Source organism: Phallusia mammillata, chromosome 5 (assembly GCF_965637545.1).
Source record: "Phallusia mammillata chromosome 5, kaPhaMamm4.hap1.1, whole genome shotgun sequence".
In the NCBI taxonomy this organism is placed as follows: domain Eukaryota; kingdom Metazoa; phylum Chordata; class Ascidiacea; order Phlebobranchia; family Ascidiidae; genus Phallusia; species Phallusia mammillata.
The window spans coordinates 25317410-25344745 of record NC_137256.1 but is presented as its reverse complement, the minus strand read 5'-3'; the positions used below and the strand labels follow the sequence as shown (position 1 = coordinate 25344745).

The 27336-nt window shown below is 36.7% G+C and overlaps 2 protein-coding genes and 1 long non-coding RNA gene across 6 annotated transcripts in view; 1 reads left to right on the top strand and 2 right to left on the bottom strand.

The window, feature by feature from the left end:
• Positions 1-27336, top strand: part of LOC145228655 (uncharacterized) — a 91540-nt gene that overhangs the window by 49666 nt on the left and 14538 nt on the right. The gene's annotated exons all lie outside the window — the stretch shown is intronic.
• LOC145228738 (uncharacterized) lies at positions 383-2820 on the bottom strand. 2 transcript variants are annotated; one of them, XR_013860243.1, is made up of 6 exons: positions 2569-2820; positions 2330-2409; positions 2080-2133; positions 1803-1871; positions 1393-1503; positions 383-1182 (listed from the first exon to the last, which is right to left on the bottom strand). It is a non-coding gene; the product is annotated as an uncharacterized LOC145228738 (long non-coding RNA). The 2 variants fall into 2 exon arrangements; XR_013860244.1 differs by having other exon boundaries at positions 1393-1492.
• On the bottom strand, positions 4600-25803 carry LOC145228582 (zinc finger protein castor homolog 1-like). Of its 3 annotated transcripts, none has more exons than XM_080093697.1 (37): positions 25650-25803; positions 24065-24133; positions 22302-22427; positions 21197-21332; positions 20517-20652; positions 20284-20333; positions 19970-20036; positions 19558-19675; positions 18936-19006; positions 18447-18544; positions 18052-18120; positions 17765-17855; positions 17449-17613; positions 17152-17324; positions 16612-16737; positions 16140-16291; positions 15062-15181; positions 14504-14651; positions 13970-14039; positions 13563-13728; positions 12987-13057; positions 12860-12909; positions 12367-12489; positions 11427-11957; positions 11130-11240; positions 10681-10768; positions 10183-10354; positions 9508-9648; positions 8926-9053; positions 8698-8803; positions 8443-8622; positions 7970-8072; positions 7385-7520; positions 6994-7202; positions 6711-6836; positions 6289-6423; positions 4600-6201 (listed from the first exon to the last, which is right to left on the bottom strand). In XM_080093697.1, exons 3-37 carry the CDS (start codon positions 22399-22401, stop codon positions 5853-5855), a joined length of 4815 nt encoding a protein of 1604 aa, XP_079949823.1. In that variant the 5' UTR covers positions 22402-22427; positions 24065-24133; positions 25650-25803; the 3' UTR covers positions 4600-5852. The 3 variants fall into 3 exon arrangements, with proteins under 3 accessions (XP_079949823.1, XP_079949825.1, XP_079949824.1); XM_080093699.1 differs by having other exon boundaries at positions 19970-20033; XM_080093698.1 differs by lacking the exon at positions 25650-25803 and adding an exon at positions 25201-25221.

The window sequence follows — 27336 nt, the reverse complement described above, 5'->3', positions numbered from 1 at the left end:
GTGTTATCGGTTACCGGGGCAGAGTTTATCTTTACCGGGGTTCGAACAGTGGTGAGAGGATTGAGAAGCAAGGAACTAACCTCTACGCCACGGCTGGTGACGACCATCCCAGCTTTAAGTGGTCCTTATATGTTGTTGTACCAGAGCGTTTTTTACTGCGGTTCTAGAGTTATGTAAAAGAATCATTCAATAAACAACAAGCAGCTTGCTAGTGTAGTGGTTTGCAGCAAATGGTAGAAAGCAGTGAGTCATGGGATCGAACCTCGCGAAGCCTTCGAATCCTCGTAACCCAAGGTCAATTTTTTGTAAACTAATTCTCTTGTGTTTTGCGACGTTGCTCTGATTGGTGGTTTACCTAAAAAAACAACACACCGAACCGAAATAAAACGTGTTATTTAGTATTATTGAAGTAAACAAAGAACAAGTTTCACACACATGGTTAGGCAAAAAAGGTACTACTACGACAAACCAAAGGACAGACGTTAAATGGACGATTTAGAAGTTTAGTGGGGAACGGAGATATGTTATTTATTTTAAGATTCGTGGGACAAAATTGAAACTTTTCAAAGACCAAAAGGGTGGAAATTTCTAACAATAATAAAATGTTGTGAGCAAGGGAAATACGAAAGCGACGTAGAACGAAATATCGTGAAAATTATGGGAAATTATTTATTAAAAAAATAATTCTGTGTATTAGATGTAGCTATAACATATGTTATCAGGAAAATTTGTTTCGCAACAATGCAAGAAGCAGGACTAAAAATGGATTTGTGGAAGATTTAAAGGGGTGAAAAAACAGTGATGGAAAACACTATGTTAGTAAGGACAAGGAATTGTTCTGTCATTAAAAATTAAAGCAGAATAAAACCGTTGGTACAAAATATTACACACGCAAACTGATAAACAATGCGGATGTGTATTTGAAGTGTACCAAATATAACGTGTATGAAAGATTGTTTATTAGTGGACAAATACAAAGTACACGATGACGTCATCGATCGCAGGTTTCGTCATCACGCTCATCTACATGCGAAAGGATCATGACTATGCGAAGGTTAAACCGAAACTGCACGATGACGTCATCGATCGCTGGTTGCGTCATTCCTATCCAGTTGAAGGATCCTATCCACGCGAAGACCCACCAATGTTTTCCAGTTGTTTCTCCTGATGTTATCGAAGTGACTAAAAAAACATGTATATAAATGGTAAGTGCGCGGCCAGTTGCATATAAACAAAATATAACATAACTTTTGTAGCAAGTTTTATTCATTCGCCTATTTGGAAGGCATGAGCATTTCCGTCTCATTTAAATGGAATCATATAGTTATTAGATTTAATTGACGCGACCAGCGACCTTCAAAAGTAACATAACTAGGTAAGATAAACACTTACATTTGGAATGTTGTGCTTCAATTACGTTGATCCGATCAGCGTTTCTCCACAACCTTTGTCACCGCAGTTGTTTCCGATGTTTGGCTGCTGCTTCGAACGTCTGCAACAAAACTAACAACAGCATTCTGGTTTGATAAAAAAAACCTAAAACTAATATAATAGAAATCTAATATCTCAATCGCATTCTGTTAAACTTATGTAAAAAGGAAAAATCGATTCTACCGGTGCTGATAACTGAATAGCAGCTCACAAACACACGTGACATGCAAAACAATGTAACATGCACAAACATCATGCCATGCAACACACCGGGCTTGCTATCCGTTGAAGCAACGGTATAAATGATAGTTTAAATTCTAATCTATGTTTAACTTCACAACGCTCGTGTTCTCTATTTATAGTTTACTTACATTAAAGCTTCAGTGCCATTTCTGTCAAGTTCAGATTTAGAAGTCTTTAAACCTTAGTCACGCCATGATCTGAAACCAAAACCATTTGAGTAAATATAAACATGGATGTACCAGCATTGAAACTGTAAATTGTTTTAAATTTTGATGTATAGCATATTTGACTTCTGCCTAAAACTCTTACTAACTTTCTGCAAACTATTATGAGTCGTCAGTGTATGCAGCAAATATTATTTTAGGTAACCTAGCATTATATAAGCGTTAAAACAATCAACTTAACTTGAAGCCGAAAGTTCCCCCCATCTTTTTTACGCTTCCGTCGGAAATCCAATCCCTGCAAAACAAAGCAGAATCAGTATTTGGAATTCAAGGCAACATGTAAACTATAGTTTATGAAATATTTAACTATGCCAACATGCGAAGACAGAATAAGTGCACTTTATACTGCCAACACTTGGACATACAAACTATTACCATTTAACGCCAAAAGTATAGATAAGTACATAAACTTCAATCATTTATTTACTCGCCTATTTTAGGAAGTTTCATAAAGTATTTCTTCTTCGCTGTGGTAGATGTTTCTCCGAAGCGATTGAAACCATCCGACGACCTGAAACATACGATCCACCAGCAATATCGTGTATTTGATAAATAAGTCAAACATATTCTGGTAAATGTTATTCTGGTATATGCACAGAAGTCAACAAGTGTGCACCCGAGTTTATTCTGCACAAATACCAGGCTAGTTGATTTACAACTCGCAAATTACCTGTTTATTCTCAATTGGTGAGTCGCTCCACCGACACAGCTTCCTTCACCATTGAACAAGATCGAACAAGTTGTCTCATTTTTTTTCTTTTTTTTCGACCAATCATAGCGCTTCCTTCTCAAACGTCACTCCCGCGCCCGAAAACCGACCAATCACAGAGCTGATACAAGTAATCAGCAAGTCTCGTCAAAAATGCAGAGAAAAACTTCAATTGATTTTCCTGGAGCAACATTCGTTGAAATAGGCACGTGTCGTGTTAAAATAGGCACGTGTCGCGTAATTTGTGCGCATTCTATCTGTAATAAAACGCGCCATGCTGGAATATAGAAGAAAAAATGACAAAAGCTGATAATATATTTTTGATAGTTTACAGCAAATCAGTTTCCGCTTTCTGTTTCTTGGTAGAACATAAATATTTTAAAAATCAAACCTGCTGTAAAAGTTGGGAATGTACGTTGCCGTTACTCTGTTATACGCTTTTTTTATTTCCATCCAACAATTTTAATTGCTTCAAAATCCAACCTGTGACTTTGTTTTTCAGTTTTTCTGTTGCTGACGTTTTTCATTTTGATATCACTTCAAATTCATTAGCTGACATTTAAGCTGATAAGATTTAAACCGACTTGCTGTTTAACTCTGTCACGCCACGTGGTTTTTATCATACGTTAAGCAGGTTTACTTCAGGCCTAATTTATTGGATTTTTTGCGCGAGGTGCGTGACGTCACATTCCTCGTCGTTGCAATTCCCATGGTATCCGGCACTTAACGCATCGGTAATTTATCCCATGTAAGTTGGTAGAGCTACTAACACCACAACGAGAATCAGAACTTCGCTTTCACAAGGGGGCGTAAAGAGCTGAATTTTTATTTAGCGGTTATAAATGGGTTGGGAAATATTTTCATAAAATTTTTACATTAGTAACTAATTTTTTGGGTTAGTTTTATTGAATTTTAAGTGCTAATACTTTACCCCGACCCTAATAGCCCTAACCGTGAGCATTTGTGGAGATATAACAAATCAAATTTGGGGGTAGATTCTCGTCATGGTGTTAGTAGCTCTACCATGTCAGTTACGCAGCTCACAGAATTTTATTTTGTTTACAATAAACCAAAGTGTTGTTTCTACGGCGAACATTCGGGGAAGGTAAATCTACGGAGCATAGTTTACTTCAAGCTTTAAACAACGGCCCGTTGTTACTTTTGCAAAAACATGGACTAAACAGATTGTTTTTTTGTGTGTTTGCAAATGTTGTTTGATTACTTTATCGTAAACAGACACAATGGCTGTAAGACATCAATAAAATGCGGAAAATCTTAAAAACGAAGCAAAATATTAAAGCAGTGATAAAAAAAAGACGAAGATAAGGTCAACGCAATCACTAAAAAAAAGACAGATATATGATTTCGTAAAAAATAGAGTACATGAATAAATAATATAAATGCAACGGTAAAAAATAACTTTACGGTATTGATATATTTGGCAAAATTCAATCTGTATCGTTCATTTTCTAGTTTCTGTTTGACTCAGATTTCTACATACCGCTTAAAAGAAAACAGTATTTGAATATAGTATAGGCTTACGATTTTTCCTGTTTTAAGCCTAACAATGTTTTTAGTTACCCGATTTTGAGTGGCTTGTTGCTGAAATGTTTAATTTTCACAGGTTTTGCCTGCTACCTCATCTTTAAATCAAGGTCAATCAAAATCGTAAAAATATAACGTTGATCTGATATTTTAAATGTAGGCTTGTATCGCTGCAGTTTTTCAGTGCAACTAGCAATTTATGCGATTGACCACAACCACAATTATCGAGTCACGTTTTCAGTTATTTGAATGATGCTTACAATGTATTAGGTATGTTTTATAAGACAGGCGGTTACCTACAACGGTGGTTGAACCCGTAAGTTCTGTTCACCAAATAAAACAGCGTACACGGAAAACACCAGTGCGGTTTCTTAGTTGCCATATTTGACAAACGTTCTTAATATTAGCCTGTATCACCCAATCTATAAATCACTTTACTCAAACCAATTCCCAATCACGCATGCATTTTATTGCCGGAGTGACCAATATGTTGTTTATGTACATATGCATAGAGAAAATGCACAAATCCAGAATTTGTTCGCTAGACACACAACGATCGAGTCAACTCCCTCTACTAAGAGGCACCAACCAAAGTGAAAACAACGACAACAATCCAAAAAGTACAGCCGCTAAATATTGATATATTATTACTATGGGCACACACGCGATAAAACGTCACACTACACAGTTTGTTACGTCACAGCCAGACGTCATAATGCGAGTACGTCATTAATGTATTACGTAGCACGCAGGGGTTGATGAAGCACTCGAGTCGGATAAAAAAGGATTTATGTATTTGAAGATGGAACACGGTCCATGACGTCACACACATGACGTCATAAACACGTACCTGATCGATGACGTCATATATCGACAAGAACTCAAAAGTTTTTGGTTGAAAAGAATCACAAACAAAAAATAGTGATCATAATAAATGCAAGGAAATTTCACTTCGTGTTCACAATCGGCGTTTATTCGTTTGCTGACGTCATATAGGTCATTAGCAGGTGTTCGAACGGTTTTATTGTTCACAGTATGGACACTATGCTGCGCACCTGAGCGACTGTATCGTGATCTCGATTGGTCAAAAATTTGACCAATAACAGAGGTTCCCGCCAAAAACAGGTTCCCAGTAAAAAAAAACAGAAGTACGTGACGAACACAGTTACATGCTGCACACTACAAAAGTACGAAGTAATTAAATAAATAAACAAAAAATGAGCACGGTAGGCAGGATGCCGTTGTAACGTCACACAGAGCATTGTGTTTGACACAACAATGTACAGATTATGGCTTTCAATCGAACACTATGACTTCATAGAAGGATGTTGCGCAAAAAAACAGGCTGCTGTTTATTCGATGCTAAAAACGAGCTGATAAAAGGTTACAGAAGGTCGTTGACCCCGTACAGAAGAGTTCACCGCCGCCGAGGTTACTCGCGGTCAAAAGCATGCTGCATAAAAGTTAAAAGCTGCGGGCTTTTGCATAAACAAGCGCTTGGCGATAAAATACGCAATGTTTGGGGCAAGATGCCTTGGATAAAAGAATTCGCCACAAGAAGCGGGAGGCAAGTCGCTATAAAGTGAAAAGAAACTCGATCCAACAACGATAAAACTCTAACCACCAAACTATAACAAGCGCAAAAATCTTTCACGGGAGAAAAACGATTTAATCTACGGGAAAAATAAAAACTAGGAAAGTTAGGAAAGTCCAATGCCTGCATGGTAACCGGTCATCACGCTTGTAACCCCGCCCTGGTGATTTTGATTGACAGACAGATTGAGCGAATCAGAGAGGTCCATCGCCACACTAGAGGCTGCGTTTCCTTGCATGAGACTAGGATTAAACTGCTGCGTCACAACGGCAGAAGCATTGAACTGTGGCGATGCTCGTTCATCCGGAACGGGGCTGCTATGAGTGCTCACTCGAGCGTACGACTCTGCGTTGAATTGTGGGTAGACACCGCTTGAGTTGGGGGCGCTAAATGCTGAGTCAGCATGATTCAGCGGAATTCGGGCTTGCGACATGTTGCTGTATTCAATGTCTTGTCTGCGAAAAAAACATCAAAAGTTGCGATATTTTTCTCTAACCGTGCTTGTTTCCATAGCAATATGACGTAACATGGCAATGACGTACCCGGCTTTTGTGCAGACTTGAGCGAGTAGAATTCCTCTCTTATGTTTGTTGGCGTGTTGTTCTATGCCGGACAGACCGACCACCGAATAAGTACAGCCCGGTTGGAGACAGTGAAAGTGGGAAGTATTCCTGTGTCTGTCGAAATTTCAATTATTATTTCACAGTTTCAACGTCATATTATTGTGACGTAATCGACCGCCAACTGATACAATCGACCACAATTAAAGCTGGGATTAAAACCGACCCGATAGGACCATGTTGTGGTATTTTAGAAACATGCTCTTCTGCCAGAAAACTACTTTTACATGAAACCTTGTAGGTTGAAAAAGTTTTCACCGTTTGCTGTTACTTATCATTTATTAGCTTGATGCTGTCATACAGAATTTCCTCTGGGTTATGACATCACAGATGGTGATTGTTACCTGTACTTGCACGTGTCCCGCATACAATCCTCCTTCCCTCTGAATCTCTCGAAACCGGATTGTTCAAGTGTATCAGCTTTAACGTGTTGACGTCGATGGGTACCAACTTTCGCACTGTCTGTACACCTGTCACGTCACAATACAAAGTTTGTTCCAAGCAAAGAGAAAATTCTAATAAAGACGATTTAAGCGGGATTCCTAACGAGCTTCGTGCAGCGAAATACGACCATAAATTAGAATTAGGCTCGTAGGTAGCAAAATATTGACTGCGGAATGAACTCACTTAAACTGGCATCTGAGACAGTGGAAATGTGTGCTGGTGCTTCTGTACTGGCAACCATCTACTTCACAATCCTGTGTTGTCTTGAACCGCTTAAAGTCGTCTCTCACCAACCCGGCCACACGTTCATGATGCTGCTGATGTTTGAACATGTGAGTGCGACCTGTGAATCTGTACATGCACCCGTCCCTCGTGCAGTGATAATGCGAAACCTGCGAGTGGGAAAGAGATTATAGCAGGCTTTCATCACCAGAAAGGAGGATATATTCTCAATTATCTTTTACCCTCGAATTTTGTCAAGATGACCAATTTTTACTTTCACTACCCACATTTTTTATGTTGAATAAATACTTATTTACACGACACCGATTTCTATGAATGATTTATGACGTACTTTGAACACATGCGGACACTGGGTGTCGCCACAGTTCTCCGAAGACTCGAACCTTCGAAATCCCTCTATGACGTCATTATTGATTCGGAATTTGGCGAACATCGATGGATTCTCGTCGTTCGGTTTCGGAACGAATCTGTTCAACAAAAAATCTTTCACTTTATTTAAGAGTTTCAACTGTTACGTAATACTACGATGACGTCATGATTACAAATAGTGACGTAAAACTTAACAAAGTATTTTTATTTTTTATTTTGGGAAATCCTAGCTAAGGTTTCAAAAAAAAGGAAACCGAAAAACAAATTCGTTTGACTTTTGAGAAGGAACTGAATTTTTGAGTTATCAAGCTTTGACTGTTCTTTTGCTAGTTTATCAACAAATTTATTCTAAACACTTTGAACCATTTGATGCGGAGAAAATCAACTATTTTCTCTGGTTTATGTTCCAACTTTGTGAAACTTTTTTGCTCGCTTTAAACTTTAATAAATTCAACTTTTTTCCTGATATTTAAACTTTTTGCATCAAAACGAAATCGGCGGGAAAAGTTCAGGTTACGAAACAAGTCGGTGAGAAATTTCTCCTCACCTGTTGACAACTTCCGGGTCAGAAAAATGAAACGAACTCCCATCCTCTTCCGGTATTTTTTCAGGGGAAGCACCCTTTGTCGACGGCATGTCGTTCGAGAATTCTGAAATTACGTTCAAACAGTTTTGTTTAGATCAGAAAAACACAAGAGAATGTGTTGGAATGGAACAAAACTTTTCAACTGTATTTCTGCCATAAATTTAGTTAGATAAACTAAGACCTAATGCGAAAACGGTACTTACAAAGTAGGATTAGAGCAAGGTTCACCGCGATACTTTAATTGCTTGGTACCAATGGTTCGCCTGGTGCTACTTGGGCGTTTTCGTTCAAATATTTTTTAGCTAAAAGTGCTGGCTACAATACACACGGACATGAAAAGTAGCTTGGTAAAATCAAAACTGCCAGAGAAATCGTGTGTGGAGAATATATTGTGTTGCTGTTTTCCATAGAAAACTTATCGCTCCAATACTCACTCGAGTTGGATTCGTTGCTGTTTGAATCGGTGTCGGGATAATTTGCTCGTAAATCCAGCACGCCCTCATCCGACGAAAGATCGTTGTTTTCAAGTTGGGGAGGAAGTGACGTAGAGTGAAGACTCGTCACAGGTCGGGGGGAGCCCATATCTCCGCTAGTTGGCGCCAAAGATTGTCTCCCTGTAAGTGAAATGTTTGTGGTGAGCGAGCTCGTCTCGGTCGAAGCGAAATAAGTGAAATATTTCGATCCCCAACCTTTTGATATTTGCTCCAACATCGCTAGCTGAGGTCGGCTCAACTCATGCATGAAATTCGACGGTTTCTGTGGAAACGACGATGTCGTCACTGATGACGCAGTCGCCTGTAAAAAAATATTGAATATTTTAAACTTTTATCAGGTTGATGTGATGGAACTTTGTATTATGTTGTCGACTGTTTCGTGGTAATTTTCAGGCAAAGATTTTCAATTTCTTCTGTCAGTACCTGGCTCGTATCCATGGCAACGCCCGGACGCTGCTCGATCTCGTCCGCTTCGTCCACTATTAGCGGTAGAGAGTCGTCGCCGGAATCGACGTTGCTGTGGTCGATGTCAGTCGTGTCTGACGTCATATCTGCAATATTAGTAGAAATCTTCAAACTCTATGCGTCATACTTGTTCGGCTTCGATTAACTTTCAGCGCATTTTCTGTGTTTTGTGTATGTGTGTAAGTATAGAGAATACCGAACAAGCGTTTCGTCCACCAGGTTGCATATTTAAAAATTTTTTTCGTTCAATTGGTGTAATGCTAAACAAAATACTATAGTTGTTGTTTCAAGAACTTGTATTTTTGCTGTCGGTTTGCCTCCCAGAACGGTAGGGCTTCTTCAGAGCAATTAATGAAACTTTGCTAGCACCACAAGCAAACTGATTCTTCTGTTGATTCTTTTTGTATGTTTGTATGTTTTTTTGTGTGTAGCTTTTTCGTGAATGTTTTTGTATGCGCGCGTGTGTGTACGTACATACTTTTATCTCAACGTGTTGTTATTTTGTTAGTTTGTGTACAATTATTTATTTCTGTATCTCACCCATTCCGTTGTAACTCCTCCCCAACATTCTGCGCAGATGTTTTCTCACGTGAGTTGACATCTGATGTTTATATTGGAAAGCAAAAGCACAACCGGCTCTTATGCAGTGATAATGACTGAACAATCCGTTGTACTTGCAATCTACGAAACAAAAAATGTACAGTTTGCTAAAATAAAATACTTTTAAACAAAATATATCGCTTAGGTATATATTGTGTCTAAGTATCGGAATGTGGTAAAAACCAAAAACCAATAGTTAACCACGTAACTTTTTCAATCTTTAATTTGCTTAAAAAACAATGTATAAGTTACAATTTGAGACAGCTAACGAATTGTTTTATCTCTTGAAGACAAACAAAAGGTGTAGTTTAAATGTTACAATTATTAAAACAAGGTCCCAACCACACTAAGCAATAAAGGAAAGATTTTCGCCGTTTTATTTTGCAAAATTGGAACATTTGAAAGAATAATTTAATCTCTTGAAGACAAACAAAAGGTTAATTGAGGTTCAATTGATGAAAAGGAAATGTTTTTGCCGTTTTGTTTTCCAAAGTTGCAGCATTTAAAAAGCTAATAATGAATTAAATTATTAAAATTATTAAAATATGGTCCCAACCATTAAAGGGAACATTTTCGCTGTTTAGTTTTGCAAATTTACACCACATAAAAACCCACCATATCTTCCGCATTGCTCCTTCTTTGTGTAATATTTAAATCCGCTCGCCTCTCTTCTGGCAATCTTCTCATGCTTCTTCATGTGCCAGGGAAGTTTCGACGTTCCTATGGTAACGAACTGACAACCGGGTTTCAAGCAGTGGTAATGCCCCCTCAACCGAAACTCGCAACTCTGAATACAATTTCGTGTTAAGTCGACTCGCTGGAATTTCACTAACAGGGTCGACAATGTTTTAAAGCTCTTAGACTTGTATAGATCACAGTACGCCAGCCCCATTGAAGGCGCCATACCGAATCAGCCGGTCACCAAGCATTCACCACCACATGGCAAGGCGTAGGCTGCAAAAGTCTAGCCTTAGGTGTGTAAAACGGGTCACATATTTAGTAATTGGGCCCTAAAACAGGAGGATAAAAGTCGATGAAACAGCAGCTTAGCACTAGCACATAGTTTCAATTTGATGGATTTATTAAATACAGAAACACGCAACATTAGCTTACCGGGTTAGGACACATCTTCTTCACTGTGTAGCTTCGAAAACATTCTTTTGCCGCTTTTGCATAAGCTTCCAAACTGTCGTGGGCTTGTCTGGATGAAAACAAACAAAACAGGACAATTACGATATTGTTTATTTAAAGTTCAAGTTATTAAAGTTCAAGTTATTTATGCCCTATGCTTGTGTTACGTATTTTTGAGCCCCAAAACAATGACGTCATAAACTATGTTTTTTTCGCTGTAGCTATGAGCTAACCAGGTAAAAAACCCGGTGACTGGGTTTCAGTCGGTACAGAACCGTCTCACGAAATTTTATGTGACCAGCGAACCGGTTAGCATTACTGGTTACTGTCAATGGACTTTTTGTAACAGAACCGGCCGAAAAATATGGCTTTTGTGATAAAACCGGGTGACAAAAAAATTGAACCCCACCACTGCATGACACATAACATACCTGTGCGTTTGAGCTTTGCCGAGCGACTTGCAAACGTATCTGCACCGGTTCAGAGTGCAGTGCCAGTGATTCTGCATCATATATTTGCAATCACGACGCATGCATGTCATTCTGGTGAAGAAATAAACACAGAATTGTTATTTTGTTGATCCTAAGACCGAGCTCATTCGGTATGGGAAACTTTAACACACTTTACGGCATAGTTACTTTAAGCTTGTATCAAGTTTTTTCAAAGATCACGAAGGTAGTTTCAAGCAGCTTTGAATTGTTGCGAATCTGATCGAATCCCAAACTTACCCAGGTCGGATGTGGATGAAACCTTCCTCATCGCTTCCTCCCAACTTCTTCATCAAATCCAAGTGTCCTCCCAAGCCACTAGAGGGACCCTGTGAGCCCGACATCGCTTGTGACATGAGAGTGGGGTTCTGCAGCATCATATAAGTCCCAGTTGAGCGGGGTTCGGGGTTCAAAGTCGGGTAAACGAGCTTTTTTTCGGCCACCATCCGCGATATGTATTTGTACACTGGATGGTCGGCATAACTCGCCATGTTTACCGGGGGAGGGGCGCTCACATTCGGGTAATCCCCACCGCCGTTGTTGTTGCCGTTGTCGTGGTTACCCATGTCACGTGACTGGTCGAACTGCGCGCGACTGAGCACGATGTTCCGCTGGGTGTCGCCCTCGCCGCGCGGCAAATGACCGCTAGATGGAGTTGTAACGCGGCTGGGGGAGCGAGGTCGGGGGGGTTCGTCCTGGGCGGGAAATACCGGGGAGAATTGGCGCGCGATTGGTTGTTCGAAACCCGATTGTTCCAGTTTTTCGTGAAATCTGTGAAAAAAATTAAAAAAATGCAACTAATTTGTTTGAGAACAGTTTTTTGAAATGTTTGAACCGTTTTGTTAACGAAGTTGTTGAAAGTCGGCTTAAGCCTCATACTGTCGCTATGGTTACCACCAATAGTTGTTGAAAAATTCAGTTTAGGAACAGAAATCATTGCACAATAAAAACTTTTGACATAATAGTCGTCTGTTATCTACATTATATATAGATATTAGATAACCTACAAAAATGAATTCAATTTTTATACCGGTTGCGATTTCTTCCAGCTTATACCAAAATTCCTTTTATGTAAAAAGGCCAAGTTCCAAATTAGTGTTTTCAAGCCTCGATTGAAGCGTTACAAAACTGTTGCGTTTATCAATGAATTGTAACAAAGAGGTTTTGCTGGACAGCTTACGTGGTGTGAGTTAGCACGAGATGTTTTTCAGTGAACACAGCACAACAATCCTCTACAGCACAGTGAAAATGATGACACGAACCGAATACACAGTTGGCGACGTTGCATTCATCAGGACCGAGTCTGTGTGAAAATAAACATTTTATTTGCAAACTTCAAAACAAGTTGTGTGTCAACAAGTTGCATTTTCTGCGTTTTGTGCAAAATGAGGCAGAAATATTTCGTTAAAAGCGGCACTTTGTTGACCTAATTTATCTGTTATTTACATCTTTTTACATTATTACAGCCATTTTTATTTCAACATAATACAGGTATTGCCATTTAACTTGATTTTAAGTTTGGTTAAAATCGCAATATAGACAGTCATTGTGAAAACTTTGATTTTTAAAACATCAAAGGCCTCAGCTACAGATATTTTTCTACGCGCGTTTAACCAGAAAATCTTCGTCAAAATACAAGGAGACAAAATGAAATATGCAGATTAGGTGCTTACCCTCGGAAAAACTTGAGCACCGCTTTTGAGGGTTTGTCAGATTGGTGAATCTGAAACAAATGCAACACAGCGTTAATATTGTCTTAATGTCAGCTTAAGTTGCTGTTGTAATGTTAAGTTATTTTACCTCCATTGGTTTCTTTTCACTTGATGACGTCGAATTGCTCTTCGATGAAAGATTAAGAGCTTGGTCCTCCACTAAAAATGTTATTGCTATTAAACCGATGACTGGATAATATGACATAACAAAAAAATTGGAAAAAATTAGAACCACTATATGCGGACTTGAAAAGTAATTTAATTAAAAACTTCTGCATGCTGTATGTTGTTATGTTTTTGATTTCAGTTTTGAAACGATTTGAAAGATATCCATTTAATGATGAAAATAACGGCCAAATCAACGCTGCTGCGCACCTTTTTAGCAATCTTTTATATGGCTCAACTCTATATAAACGGGTGTAACTGATGTGACCCTTAATATCACTGATGATGGCATGAGCATTTACCGATGCATTTAAATAATAATGCATGTAATACATGTCGCTTTTTACGTCCATTTGGGCCATCATTCAATTTATGAACAGATCCGTATATAGTGTTACCAAGATACGCATATTTTGAAACATTGCAATTTTTCTGGGATATCCAATACCGTATTTTTTTTTTATTTACTCTGTTCAGCAAAACTCAAAACCTCACTTACTCTGGTTTTGATGACTTTCATCAATAAACGAACCATAGTTATCCCTATCTTGCTCCTGATTGGCTGGCAGGCGGTCAGGTGACCTAGCCGTTTCGCTCCAGTGCCCACAACGTTCTGCTTGACTGCTTTCTTGCTCGTATTGACTTTCACTCTTGTATGTTGAAGTCTAAAAATGAAAAAAAATCTGTGATGGGTATTTTATGATTTTTGTGTTTATGCCGCTTTATAAGAAATTTGTATTTCTCGATATGCCGTTATCACATGAAGGCGTCTAATACAAAACGTCTAAACGTCGGTTATTTGTAAAAAAACTGCTGGAAATGCAATACTCGTTTATACATTCTGTGATGCATTTACAGTGGGGTTTTATGTGGGCAATTTCCAATATATGTTATAGCGAATGTTACCTCCATTTGATCGTTATATGCCGGTGGTAGAATGTACGGGTTCATATTTCCCCGAGATACAACTTCATCACTGGAAAACAAAATATTCATTAGTGGTTAGTAAAAGTTGTTAAAACGAGAAAAAATAGGTTTACTAACAATTGGACAAAAAGGCTTTTCCAAATTCAGTAAAATACACAATTAAGTGTAGAAATCACAGTACGCCAGGCCCATTGAAGGCGCCATACCGAATCAGCCGGTCACCAAGCATTCACCACCATATGGCAAGGCGTAGGCTAGAAAAAACTAGCCTGCGGTGGGATTCGAACCCACGACAGGAGTTTTCCGGGACTCACACTCTACCAACTGAGCTGCACAGGTTCGGTGGTGAGCTCGTTAAAAGTCGAATCACAAGCACCGTTGCCTGCCTTTTATGCTGCACATTCGTTGTAAGTAGAAGTAATAGATGTGATAAAAAATACTTCAACCGAAAAAATCACTCAAAGAGATTTGAAGTTGACAATTTAAAAGGTGGAAGAGCGAAAGAAAACTCACCGTGGAGTTGATGACATGTCGGGTTTCATTTCACCGCTGGATGGCAGCAGAGGAGATGCAGATGTCGATGGGATAAAAGATGAAGGAACTGGAGGATTAGAAGATTCAACTTTTGGGGTGAAACCCGATAAAGTGTGGGGCAGGGCAGCTGAAAACGAGAACAAAAATAAAAAGTAAGATTTATATTTTAGGACATTTGACTCGATGACTTATGCTTTTTTAAACAATTATTTTACGAACTGTTATCACTGATGATGGCATGAGTATTTGCCGAAACGTTTGAACGTTTCAAATAAGGCTTGTCGCTTTTTACGTCTATTTGCGCCGTTGAATTTATCATTAAATTTATAAACAGATCCGGCAAATGTACATAAAAAGTGACATGCTTTATTATTCAAACGTTTCGGCAAATGCTCATGCCATCATGAGTGATACGAAGGGCTACATCTACTAGGCTGTTATATTCGTCAATAAACTTATGGACAGATCCGTGTATAGTGTTACACAGTTGTTAACATTTACCGAAAATTAACATTAAGAAGTAAAACGAAAACCCACCAGTTGCTACAGTTGTCGGAATTGAGGCTAAAACTTTTCTTGCCGCTTCCTGCAACATGGAAGAATCAAACTTTGCGCTTCCACCTGATCTGGATTCGAGAACCAGCGAAGGAACCGGACCTGAAACGTGAAACGTTGGGAATAATATATCCGGGTCGGTAAAGCTCGCGACAAAAAACTTTTTCCTAATGTTATCAAGTATGTAAAAGCATAGAGCCAATAAATGATAAGCTGCAGACAGTGCACGCTGTTTTGACCTATAAGGTCTCACAAACTGGAGTGCCGTTGGATGGCTAACAAGTCAATATGGCCGATCTCTCGTCACCAGCTGCACTGATAAGAACTTCAAGGTCGAAACAGTGTGAACTGTCAGCTTATCAAGTAGGCTTTTGAACAAAAAAGATGAAAAAGTAAATTTAACGAATATTACGTTTTTCAGGAAAAACTTTCTAAAAGTCCTCTTTTTAAATGTGAACAAGATTTCAGTGAAGAAAAAGTTTCATAGAAAGCAAGAAAAATAAATCTCACGGTTGAGTAATCGCGACGCGACGTAGGGGTAAATAAAAGATGGCATCAAAACCGGGGTTGGGGGGTTTCCCCTGACACCCAGATAGGACGGGGGTCGTCCAAAGGTCACGGGGGCTTGTTGATGTCTCACTTAGGACTGCTGCACCACCGCTGGAGGGAGGTGTGGAGCGCACGGAGCAGATGTAAGAGGACGGGAGGAGCAAGAGGAGGAAAGAGAAGTGAGAGTGGGAGGAGGAGGAACAAGCTCTGGAGAGGTTGCTATGGCGACAAGATAAACGGAAGAATAATAAATTAGAAAAGGTTTTTGGCACAAAAGTTTCGAAAATTAGTAAAGAAAAGAACCATCAGAAAAAAATGTACAAAGAGAGAAGAAAAGCTTTGCAATGAAAAAAAAATAACTAACTTATGTGCAAAGTACTTAGAAAAGAGTTTTGTGCACCAAGAAAAGGTTTTTGTCACAAACTGTTTTGATAGGAAAGATGAAAAACAAAGATTTGCGCGGAAAATATTTCTCATGTAAAACAAAACGTTCCGAAGTATTTTTTCTTACTTGAGCTTAGACTGTCAGATCCCATAAGATCTTGTCGGTCGTGTTTCCTCTTGTGAGACACCATCTGGCTGGTTGACGTGAATGAAAAGCCGCAATTATTCCGCAAACAGTGAAAGTGGTTTGCTGTGCGGTTCCAAGCACATGTCGGAAATCTGAAACAAAAGTTTGGACTAAAAATTTAGTGTTTTTCATATATGTTACTTGTTTTTGGTCAAGGGCTCTAAACAACATTTCTTAGGGAGGATAAACAAGTGAATTGAAATTTAAAACATCAATCTTTGAATATATAAGCTATTGCTGCCAGGCATAATATCAAGTTTATAGAGCTCTTCTGGCAAATGTATTTTTATTCCGACGTTTCGACGTCCTATACAGGTCGCCTTCATCAGGAAAAAAAAGCAACGATATATTTAGTTCAAACAACTTTTCAAACAATTCTCCTTGATTTAATCCTTACTATTTTACGACTTACTGGCAAGCTTCGTTCTTGTAAAACTTCTTGAATCCCTGTCTGGTGTACGCGTCATCTCTGGTGTGGTAAGCTTTATGTTTCTCGATGTCACATTTGTTCTTGAAAGTGAAATTGCAACCGGGACGACTGGGGGATAAAACGATGGTTCAACAAGTTGTCCAAATCAATCAGTTTAAACATATAGGCTTTTATGGTGACAATAATACATTAATTTGAAACATGCTGACTCAGCAATTATTGTCACCGTAAACGGCCTCTGTTGCGCCACCTAGCGGAAAGTCCAAAACCTGGTAACTGTGAGTTCTTCTACCCCAGAAAACTTGACCAGTAAAATAGAAACTCTACTTGTTATGTCCACAAAAACGCACTTTTAATGAGTTTCAGAAAACTAATATCTTGCGCAGGACTTTCAATGCAAGTCCGCCACTACTTATATTTTGAAAGTGCAAGCGCGAGTGTATTTTAAGGTACAAGTAAATAAGTGCACACGGCCGTGGGATGTCTGCCTTATATAACCTAAAACACCAGCTTGAAACTCACGTGCAATGGAAGTGGGTTGTTCGTTGGTTGACAAACGGACAATCTGACATTCCACATGATTCTGTTGCTCGATATCTCTCAAATCCATTGCTCACAAACTGTTGGTTCTTCTTGTGGAAATTTTCGTGCGTCATCACATCAGAAGTGCTAGTGTAGACTTTCGTGCAGCTTGTCTGTTCACAAATTGGTGTTTCAGTGTTTGTTAGGTAAGCACCTGTCGTGGGTTCGAATCCCACCGCACGTTAGGTTTTTCTAGCGCGATTTCGTTACAAAATGCAAGTGATGAGTTGAACTTACATGCAAGCAGTGGTAGTGGGTGCTTTTCCCGTTCAAATGGCAGTTACCAAATTGTCTCGAGCAATCGTCTGTTGGTGCGAATCTCATGAAGCCATGAGCTAATGAGTTATCTCTCTTCTTATGCATGTTGTAATGACGAATCACATCCGACTTGTTGGTGAAGCGCTGCATAGATTTGAAAAGTTAAGATAAGGTAAATAAGACGCTATACATTTAAGGAAAACGATTTTATAAGAACTTCGCAAGTCGTACGAACAATGCCCACTTACCGGGGATTAACCTGCTTACTATGTTATTGTAATGTTACTTGGATTACCTGAAAGTTACAATCACTATCAGTGCAGTGGTAATGATCTCTGTTGATATGAGGACATGATGCCTGCATGCAAGGGTGCTTCGCTGTGTACCTGGAAATATATAAGACTGTTTTAATGCTCTTCTGGGTTGAAAAATATTCTCTGATAATAGTAGAATCGTAGAACGACCGACACAGGAAAATATTATTTTACGTTTAAAAATACAAAAAAATATTCGCTTCACTTATTATCCGCGTAAAACGGAGAGAAAACAAGTCTTTTCAACAGATGCAAAAAAGCATCTTACTTTGAAATATATTTGTCGAATACATCCTCATCAAAGTTGGTTGGATCCAGAGTACCTTTTTTGATTGAACTAAAAAAATGTAAAAAAACAAAATTAAATATATAAGCTATTGCTGCCAGGCATAATAACAAGTTTATAGAGCTCTTCTGGTAAATTGTATTTTTATTCCGAAGTTTCGACGTCCTATACAGGTCGTCTTCATCAGGGTAAATAACACTGAATGCGCGTTGCACTGTACTACGGCATGTATAGGACGTCGAAACGTCGAACTAAAAATACATTTGCCAGAAGATCTCTATAAACAAATTTAAATGTTGATGAAAAATATTTCTCAGTCTAAATATACGTCAATGATAATGTAGCCTGGAAGAAACAGAAACAGACAAGTTACACACCCGACTCCACTTGATACAGTTCCAGCTGTTATTGTGTCGATCGAGTCGGCATTCTCACTATACTTCACACTAGGTGGCACACAAGAGCTGGACGAGACCTGAAATAATAATAAGTGTTACAGTGATATAGATCAGGTCCTGTAAAGATTATGACGGGCCGCTATCTGTAATTTTGTCAGCATTAGATGATAAACTAAGACTGTGAAATTTACTGGACAAGTTATTGAGTAGTTTTAACAGTTCTGTTTGTATTTACACATTTTTTAAATTTAAACGTATGTTAATGAAAGATTTAACAGTTCACCAAAATGAGTTAAACTGTTTTTATATAGCTGGCATTTATGTTTTTAGTAAAACTACTCTTAAAATATGTGTCTTGCGTTCCTAAGTTACATAATATCATACGTTTACTTCAGTACACATATATATATATTGCTAAAAAAACATGTATTAAAACACATGTTCAGTAACAGTAACATATATGCTTACCTGAGAAATGGCTGATGATCTTTTGAATATTTTCTGCAGAAGTTCTGCTTTTGAGTTGGCTGAAGCATGTTCTAAAATGTTTTAACATAAATCAGTGTTAAAATGAGTTTTGTCGTTAGTCGTTAGAAGTTGAATTACAACTTCCGCAAGTTAAGTACTGAACCACTTCCTTTAAACACAAGGCCTGTTATTTTAGTGAACTAACATAATAAAAAATTATCATTTTTCCTCTACTTCTGTCATGCAATGCGCTTATGGTAGCTCGTAAGCCAAAGTAAATGGGTTATTTCATTCAATTTTTAGTCTAATACAAGTCAATTGTTGTCAACAAGTAACATTTTTTTTTAGATATTCATGAAGTACTAGTGTTGATAAATCAGTAATGTTTCAATGCCAGAATTAGTCTACACCACTTTTCCAACTGCACACCATCAGACAACATAGGTTATTCAAACAGATTTTCTAAAACAGCTTCGGTAGCGATGGTCAAAATAACATACATGATGTTAGAAGGCAAATTATTGTGTGAGGTACTGTATTCTTTATTGAGTAACTTTTTTACAAGTAAACATCATAAATTTGCAGTGTATCTTTGAATTTCTCTAATTTACAAGTTACACACCTGCATTGCTTGAAACTATTGAAGCCATGAAGGCTGCAGCAACTGCTGGAGGTAGACTGGCTGAAGAAAATGGTTTGAGGGGTGGAATTTGATTTGAAGATGTTGGTGGTGTGGAGGCCTGCAATATACAAACTTTATCAATTAACAAAATATCTAGCACCATCAATTTCTGATTTACAATGGCACACAAATTTACAACATACCAGTAAAAATATTTTACAGTTTACAGAAAAATGCAAAGCTTTAAATTGAATCTGAGCAGCAAAATGCAGGCGTTAAACATTTCAATGTTCTAACATTTATTGTACTAAAGTCTAAATACATATATCTTCTATCAATGCCTAAACAGTGTAAAACTTATATTTATACTGATACAGATATTAATGAGGAAAATCAAACAGTAAAAACATACCGGGTATGCTGTGGTATCAACATTTGTATTATTCCATGAAGTGGGAGGGTTCCAAGTTGCATTGCTACTAAAAAATGAAACAAATCGCATTAAAAAGTTTTTTGGTAGTTTCTAAAACTTAACTAAATTGCAGACCAGCTCATTTTAACCTGGTGACAAAATGTCAAGTATGTCACCAGTTTTTGAAATCGATAATTGCTATTTCAAATGGTTTAATTTAGATGATAGCAACAACATTGTCTATAAATTTACTGACAAAACTTAAGAATTTTACTTGAAAATCAATGAATTTGGATTGTTTTATAAATTTCTACCTTGTGTTGTTGATGTCTTGAGAAGTTTCATGTTCAGAAGAAGATTGAATCTGAAAATTAAAAACTTCACATTTATATTTATCATGCAAGAACTCAATTTCAAAATTTCAAAATTAAAAAAAAAAGTATTTGACAACATATTGGACAAAATCATTACGAAGCTCACCAGGAGACCGGTAAGAAGCAGTTAAACTCAAAATAACTGAAGCGGTTTTGCAAAAGTTGGTACTTACAGTTGGTTCTGGTTTGTTGCTGGTCATAGTTTTCATTTGTCTAATAGCAATCAAGTCTTGATGAGTTAATCCTGCTTCAGTCATTGCTTCAATCAGAGGAGTTTGCTGACCAAGAAGTTCCATGAATCTTCTGTATCTAAATATGACATATTGGGTTTAGTCAAGATGCAATTTGAGTTGATACTTGATTTCACAAGAAGTTTTTGGTTCTAGCTAAGCAATAATTGTTATGTGTTCCGCTGATAAGTGAAGCATAATGTTTTTAATAAACAATTTTATGTTTTAACTAAAGTAAACTAATTACTCCATCAAATATTGTTTTCAGGCGCAAATAAAATTAGACTTACAGTATTGCAAAAACTACATAAATTCATGGCATATTTTTTGTCTTACTATCAGCCTGTAAGCAGTGACCCCATTTCTATAAACTGCCAATAAGATTAAATGGCAATTCTGTAATTCTTTTGTGAATTGAATCCCACAGGCAACTTCCAATGCATTATACGAGCAATAATTTTAATGAAAAGAATTATGTTAGAATATCACATATGGTATTGGTATAAGCGTTCACTATTCACAGAATTCAGTTTAAAATTAGGCAAGAAATGTGTTTGTCTTTACTAGCCTATAGCTTTATTATATTTCAGCTATTTTTTACCAGAAGTTTTTGTGAAACTTACTTTTCCATTCTGATATGAATGCTGTCATCAACGTCCATCTCATTTCCATCACTCATGAGTCCTGCGGTTGCTTGTGATGCTTGTGGTTCATGCTGGACTTCACTGTCATGTTCATTACATTGTGATAAACTGTCCTCTGCAAAAACAATACAAGAAAGCTTAACTTTAACATAAAAAACTGCTGTTAATTGAAAAAATGAAATACAAAGTGGAAAAATTAAAGACTTAAATGGTTTGAGGGTATAGTGATATTGATAGCAGAAAAACAGAACTAAATGGACGTTAATATACAGCTTTGCCAGTTATACATAATGCTAATGGCATCTATTTGCTTCTGGACAGCAATTTCCTCAAATTTGGTTTCTGCACAATGTCAATAATGTTCTACATTTTGCTTGTTTTATCCCAAGGTTGTCGTTTTACAGTTTAGTACATGCTTGCTTTTATAAAACACTAAATTTAAATAAAATATATTTGTTATAGTTTAAAGGTTGTTGCATGGTTTAATAATAGGCCCAAAATAGGGCAACAAAAATTGAACCTTCATATTATGGCAAAGCATCTTGTGGCTTATTCACTTGCCAGCAGACAGCCGCTCCTTAGAGCAGGGAAACAAACTTTTAGAGTTTTATAGAAATGTTTGACGGCTACTTCCTAACTTCAAGCTTCCAAAACATGAGTTCGTTTATCGCTTGTGTGTTGAAAACCCACACACCCCACAAAGGAAGCCAAAGTATTTGGTGGAAGATTAGAACAACACAAAATCACACGGGCTGATTAACAAAATAAATGAATCATTTCCAGGGCAAAAGATTAATGATGGTCTGTTCTCAACTTTGTGTGATTTCATGTTGCCAGTTGGACAACACACAAATAACAACTGTTTTTTTTAGGGTTTTTTTCCCTTTATTAACAACAATATTAAACAAGGAATAGGGATGCGATTAAATGTTCCTAAAAGGTCATATTAATTATGACATAATTATATTTCTAATTATATTCTAATGTAATGATTATCATTTTTTTTGTGCCAATAAAACTTTTATAAACTCCAATAAAACAAATAATGTGTTTGTGAATCTAAAAAGCAGAACAAAAATGTTACCTTTATCAGTTTTTTGTCGCTTGACTGACAAATCAAGGCAGGGCTTCACTTTCGGGTTGGGGATTTCACTGTCAGATGTGTTGTTTTCAAAATCTCTCATTCTTTTTCGCTCGGAACGATCATCATCTGTAAAACAGTGTTAGGGATAAAACAACAAATACTGAAGCATGTTTTCTTGTACATGATGCAGAATAAAACTTGGTTTAGCCTATATGATAGCATTTTAAATGATCGGTATATGGTAAAAAAAATATTGGTATATGGTAAAAAAATATTGGTATATGGTAAAAAAATAATTGGTTTATGGTAAAAAAATATTGGTATATGGTAAGAAATTATTTGTCCCAAGTCCAAAATAACAATTATAATTCTAAAGCCATGACTAATTAATAGCAGTTTGTTAACGACAGAAGTAAAGTCAGTATTTGGTGCACTTTATCAAAACCAATATGTATTGGATCTAGTATGACATCACAATGCCCTCTTAGTTGACTTCCTACTTTTTGCACTCAAAATATTTTCTTTGCTATCTTGAGCAAATTTAAATGAGGCAAACTGAAATACATTGAAGCTGTGTTTGTTTTCACAACAAAGAATGAAGATTGAAATAAATGAGGAACAAAAGATACACTAAGTACAATGGGGCCTTTAACCAAATATCAGTTTCAGATTTTAATTAAGTTTGAAAATTAATTTGCGTGGTTTGGCAGCAAACGAAAATTCGTTCATTGTTGTCAATATATCCTTAAAAAATATCACCACAGTAGCTAAAATACTAAGTATAATATCAACCAACAGATTGAAATGAAGTTAAAATATTTCTAAGACTGGTTTAATTTCATAGAAAACTAGATGAAGTTGTATTGAAAAATATTTCAGCGCTAAATTGACTCATTCAGATGATTTCTGTTGCACAATCGGAGGATTTTGACGTAGGGTTTATTTTGACATATAATTTCCTCATATTTTAACACAACTGTAAAGCAAACGATTTTCTCAGCATTTTACCCAGCTTGAATCATTTCATTGTTGAAACACAAGCTACGGCCGAGATAAAGTTACAAAAATGGAGCTTATGTAACACAATGGTACATACAACCAGACTTGGACAACTAGATTTTTTTTTGGTTTTTCAAATTAGATTAGAATTAAAATTAGAGCATCTCCTTTTTTGAAAATTAGATTAGAATTAGAATTAGAATTTTCTCAAAATCTAGAAATTAAACTAGAATTCAAACTAGAATTAGATTTAAGCCAACCAACTTTAGTTTGTTTCAAGTTTGAACTTGTAGATTTACACATTTAAAACAATACGATTCGGTGCATCTAAAACGTGTTCGAACGGAGCTGAGTGCCAAATTTCACTGATAAACGTGTTTCAGTGATGTAGTTTGGTCTTGTTAATTGCATGGTTTTGTGCGCTTTGGTTACAAAATGCATGCTCAGATCACATGTCTAAAAGTGCCGTTGGACAAACTAGCGATTTTGGGAAAACTGTGAATTAGATTAGAATTAGAATTAGAGCTTACTCGATAATTCTAAATTAGATTAGAACTAGAATTACCGCCATTTTGCTCTAATTTGCCCAACTAGACAACTAGAATTATCTAGTTGTCCAAGTCTGCATACAACTGTAAATGTTGAAACATTTTAGTTTATTTATTTAATTTGTTAACAGTGTTTAAAATTGATTGTATCTTTAGATGAGAAGTCTTACACAGAAATTGTTCATTGAGTTGTGCACCAAGCATTTCATGCATTACCTTGTTTACTTGCTGAAACTTCGATCCCTTCATCATCACTAAAACCCTGTGGTTGCAGAATGTAGACCCCTGGGAAAAGAACACAAGTTTTAAGTGGGTTGAAATGCATATACATTATGGTACTGACTAAAATGGCTGGGAATCTTAATAAACATGTTTTCAAACAAGCCAAAGCATTATATTTTACCGTTAGCTCAAATACTAACCACCAATAATTTTTTTAGGCTCTAATACCAAAGACCACAAAGCACTAGAAAGGTGGCTTTCTAATATACTTCCATTTTATATATTTTATATCCTATTTACCAATTTACTATACACATCATTTGATCTACACATATGAATGTTGTTCCAGGTAATTACGAATGGGTCCCCACACGTGTGTTTGTACAAATTTATGGTAAACAGATGTTTCGGTTATTTTTAGATTCTTAAAGAAAAAACTTTCAGAAAAGCTTTAACCCAACTTTAAAAGTTTTGTTCGTATTTTTTTTGCATCATTATTGTCATATAATTACAAAAAAGCAGTAAATGAGAACAGGAAAAATACTTTTTATTTAATTCTATGCTTTGACATTGATATTGTCATTCAAGGTAAGTTTTTAAACACAATTTACAAAAAGTTTAAAAATTCTTTAGAATACCTTACATTGGACCAACCAACAAAGCATGTAACTTCAGATTATGTTCTTAAGTCAGTACAGCCGTTTTAATTTTTTTTCATTTTGTGGGCTTGTGGGTGAACCGCTAGGTCATTCGGGATCAAACTTAAGGAGGTTTAAATTTGGATTAATAACTAAAATGTGTCTAAATTTGAAAAAAATTAAAAAAACAGTGTATTACCATTCCTGGATGTAAACAATGAAGCAAAATGTTCAGGTTTTAAACAATTTTCACATACTAATGACAGATAAAATGTTGGCATTTAACCTATTTTACATGTATGTAAAAAAAACTGTTTAACCTGACATGTATGTGACATTTAACAAAATATCTCACAAACTCTTGTAGGTATTGAGAAAGGTAAGAATTAATCCAAATAGGTTAAATAACTTTCACCCATTTCGCTTGTGTGTGATATTTCATGCGTCATCAGATATATAATATCTGTTACAAATTGTTTTGCAAACACATACCAGAAATTTAGATCAGGCGTGTGCGATCTGTGGCCTGTTGACAAACGGTTGTGCAGCTGGCAGAGAAGCTTGGATTTTAAATGTACTAGCAAACAAGTCCAATAGTTATATATTTTTGGGGCTAGAATGAAAAGCGAAAATTAATTGTAGTTAACTCAATTTAGGTATTTTCGGTATGCAACAAAGTAAAATCACCTTGTGATATATAAAGGTGAAGCCTACCACTTAAAATTGGTAATTGTATTTGACCCCACAGTGACAAAGGTTGCACATCCCTGGTTTAGCTAATTGCATACAATATATTTTTTGAAAATAAAATTTACTTGAAATTGACCCTTAAAATCAAGGGTGGACAATTTTGACCCACTTGTTTAACATGCAGATTAAGTAGAAAAACATAAGAATATCCTTTTTTGTAAAGCTGAAAACTAACATGGTAAATTTGTTACCTCAAAACAGTGTCAGAAAGTTGAGATGGCTTCACATAGATAATAAATCCATATGTGCAGAGCAGAGTCATTTGGCTTAATCCACGATCTATCCAACATAGTAGAGTTGTTGCAATACATTAGGATCAGTAAAAACTAACCTATTTTTTGTTCAATGAGTAGCTGTGGAAAAAACAAAATAAGTAACAATTATTTTATACAAACAGAAAAGGTAAATAAAAAATTTTGTTTCATATTATTTTCTTCGCTGCTTACTTAATGTGCCCTAACAGCACCAGCTGTTTTCTGAAATACAGTTTACTTAACCAGTCGGAACCGACGCAGATAAATTCGTCTTCAAGTTTATTGTTGGCAAATAATGGTAAGAGACTTTTTACGGGTAATCCTCAAATTTTGCCGCGCAAATAAAATAATCTTGCACAGACAATTATCTTTCTGTGATATCATAATTGGGCAAATAATTATTGCCTCATACTAACTAAGGCCAAAAAATGATGTACAATAAAAAGTAGTAGGCGATTTATTTTTGTGAAAAAAATATTTTCGACGTCTACGATGCGCGCTTAAACCAAAAACGTTTTCGCAACGTTTTTTTCCATGAGGTTTTTGTTTCGCTTTGGATGCGCATGATTAGTTTTGTTTGATTTGTTTTTTTTTGTTTTACTAAAGTTTTCTTAAGGAAAAGGAAACAGAAATATAAAACTATTTGCAAAGAATAAAAAAAATGCAATACGTAATGTAATAATGGTATTATATATCTGAAATACATCTTTTTGTTGGTTTGTTAGCAGATTTTGGTATATCTGCGAAGTGATAGTAATCGGGTATATGTTTTCAAAACACTTGTCAAACTTTTACCTTCGGGGCCGGAACACAATTTCGTTGTTCGTCAAACTTCACAAGTTCGGGAAACATTTATTTCCAGGCTAAAATCAGTGTTGACAGTGTTGTAAAAACAAATTAATTTCGCTAGAAAACATCTTGAATGTCTAGAGAGCAAAAAAGGGATAAAAATCAGAAAGGGCATTAAAATAGTTCTTCGCAGACACAATCAATCAATCCTCAGCTGAAAGCTCAACATACTAAACTGACTTAACACGCAAAGAATGATAAGAAACGCACAAAAGATTAAACCGAAAAAGCGTAAAAGGCGGAGGACACACGTTTTTGTAAGAAATTTATTGTTTACATTTAGTAGATACATTAAACCTTGATTATTCCAGGGTCGTTTCAACCAAAATACGGATTAATCGATATCGATTAGTTCAAGCCTTTACATTACAAATCATTTGCACCTCTAAAGTTCCGAATTACCAAATCTTGTTTAACTGACGTTTACTGTACTACCAATGTGATCCACTAAGCATATTTTTAGCAGGTTCTGTCAGCGGGTTAGTGCTGTACTGGCTTGCTTCAGCAGGGGATTAGCTTAGTTGTGAGCCCTGTCGAAATTTGGGTGGTCGATTTAGATGTGTAGCGAGGACACGACCTATAGGTCAAAAACACTTGGAGGCGTTGTCTTTAAATGATCGTTGGTAGAGGCAAATTGTAGGATCCGCTCCTGGGCCAGCAATATTGGGCGCTGTCGGTATTTCACTGCTGGACGGCAGATCGCTGTAAGTGGCGTGACTTTTTGCGGTCTTTAGCGTTTCATAACTTTGTAGCCGCATCTGCCTCGATGACGACT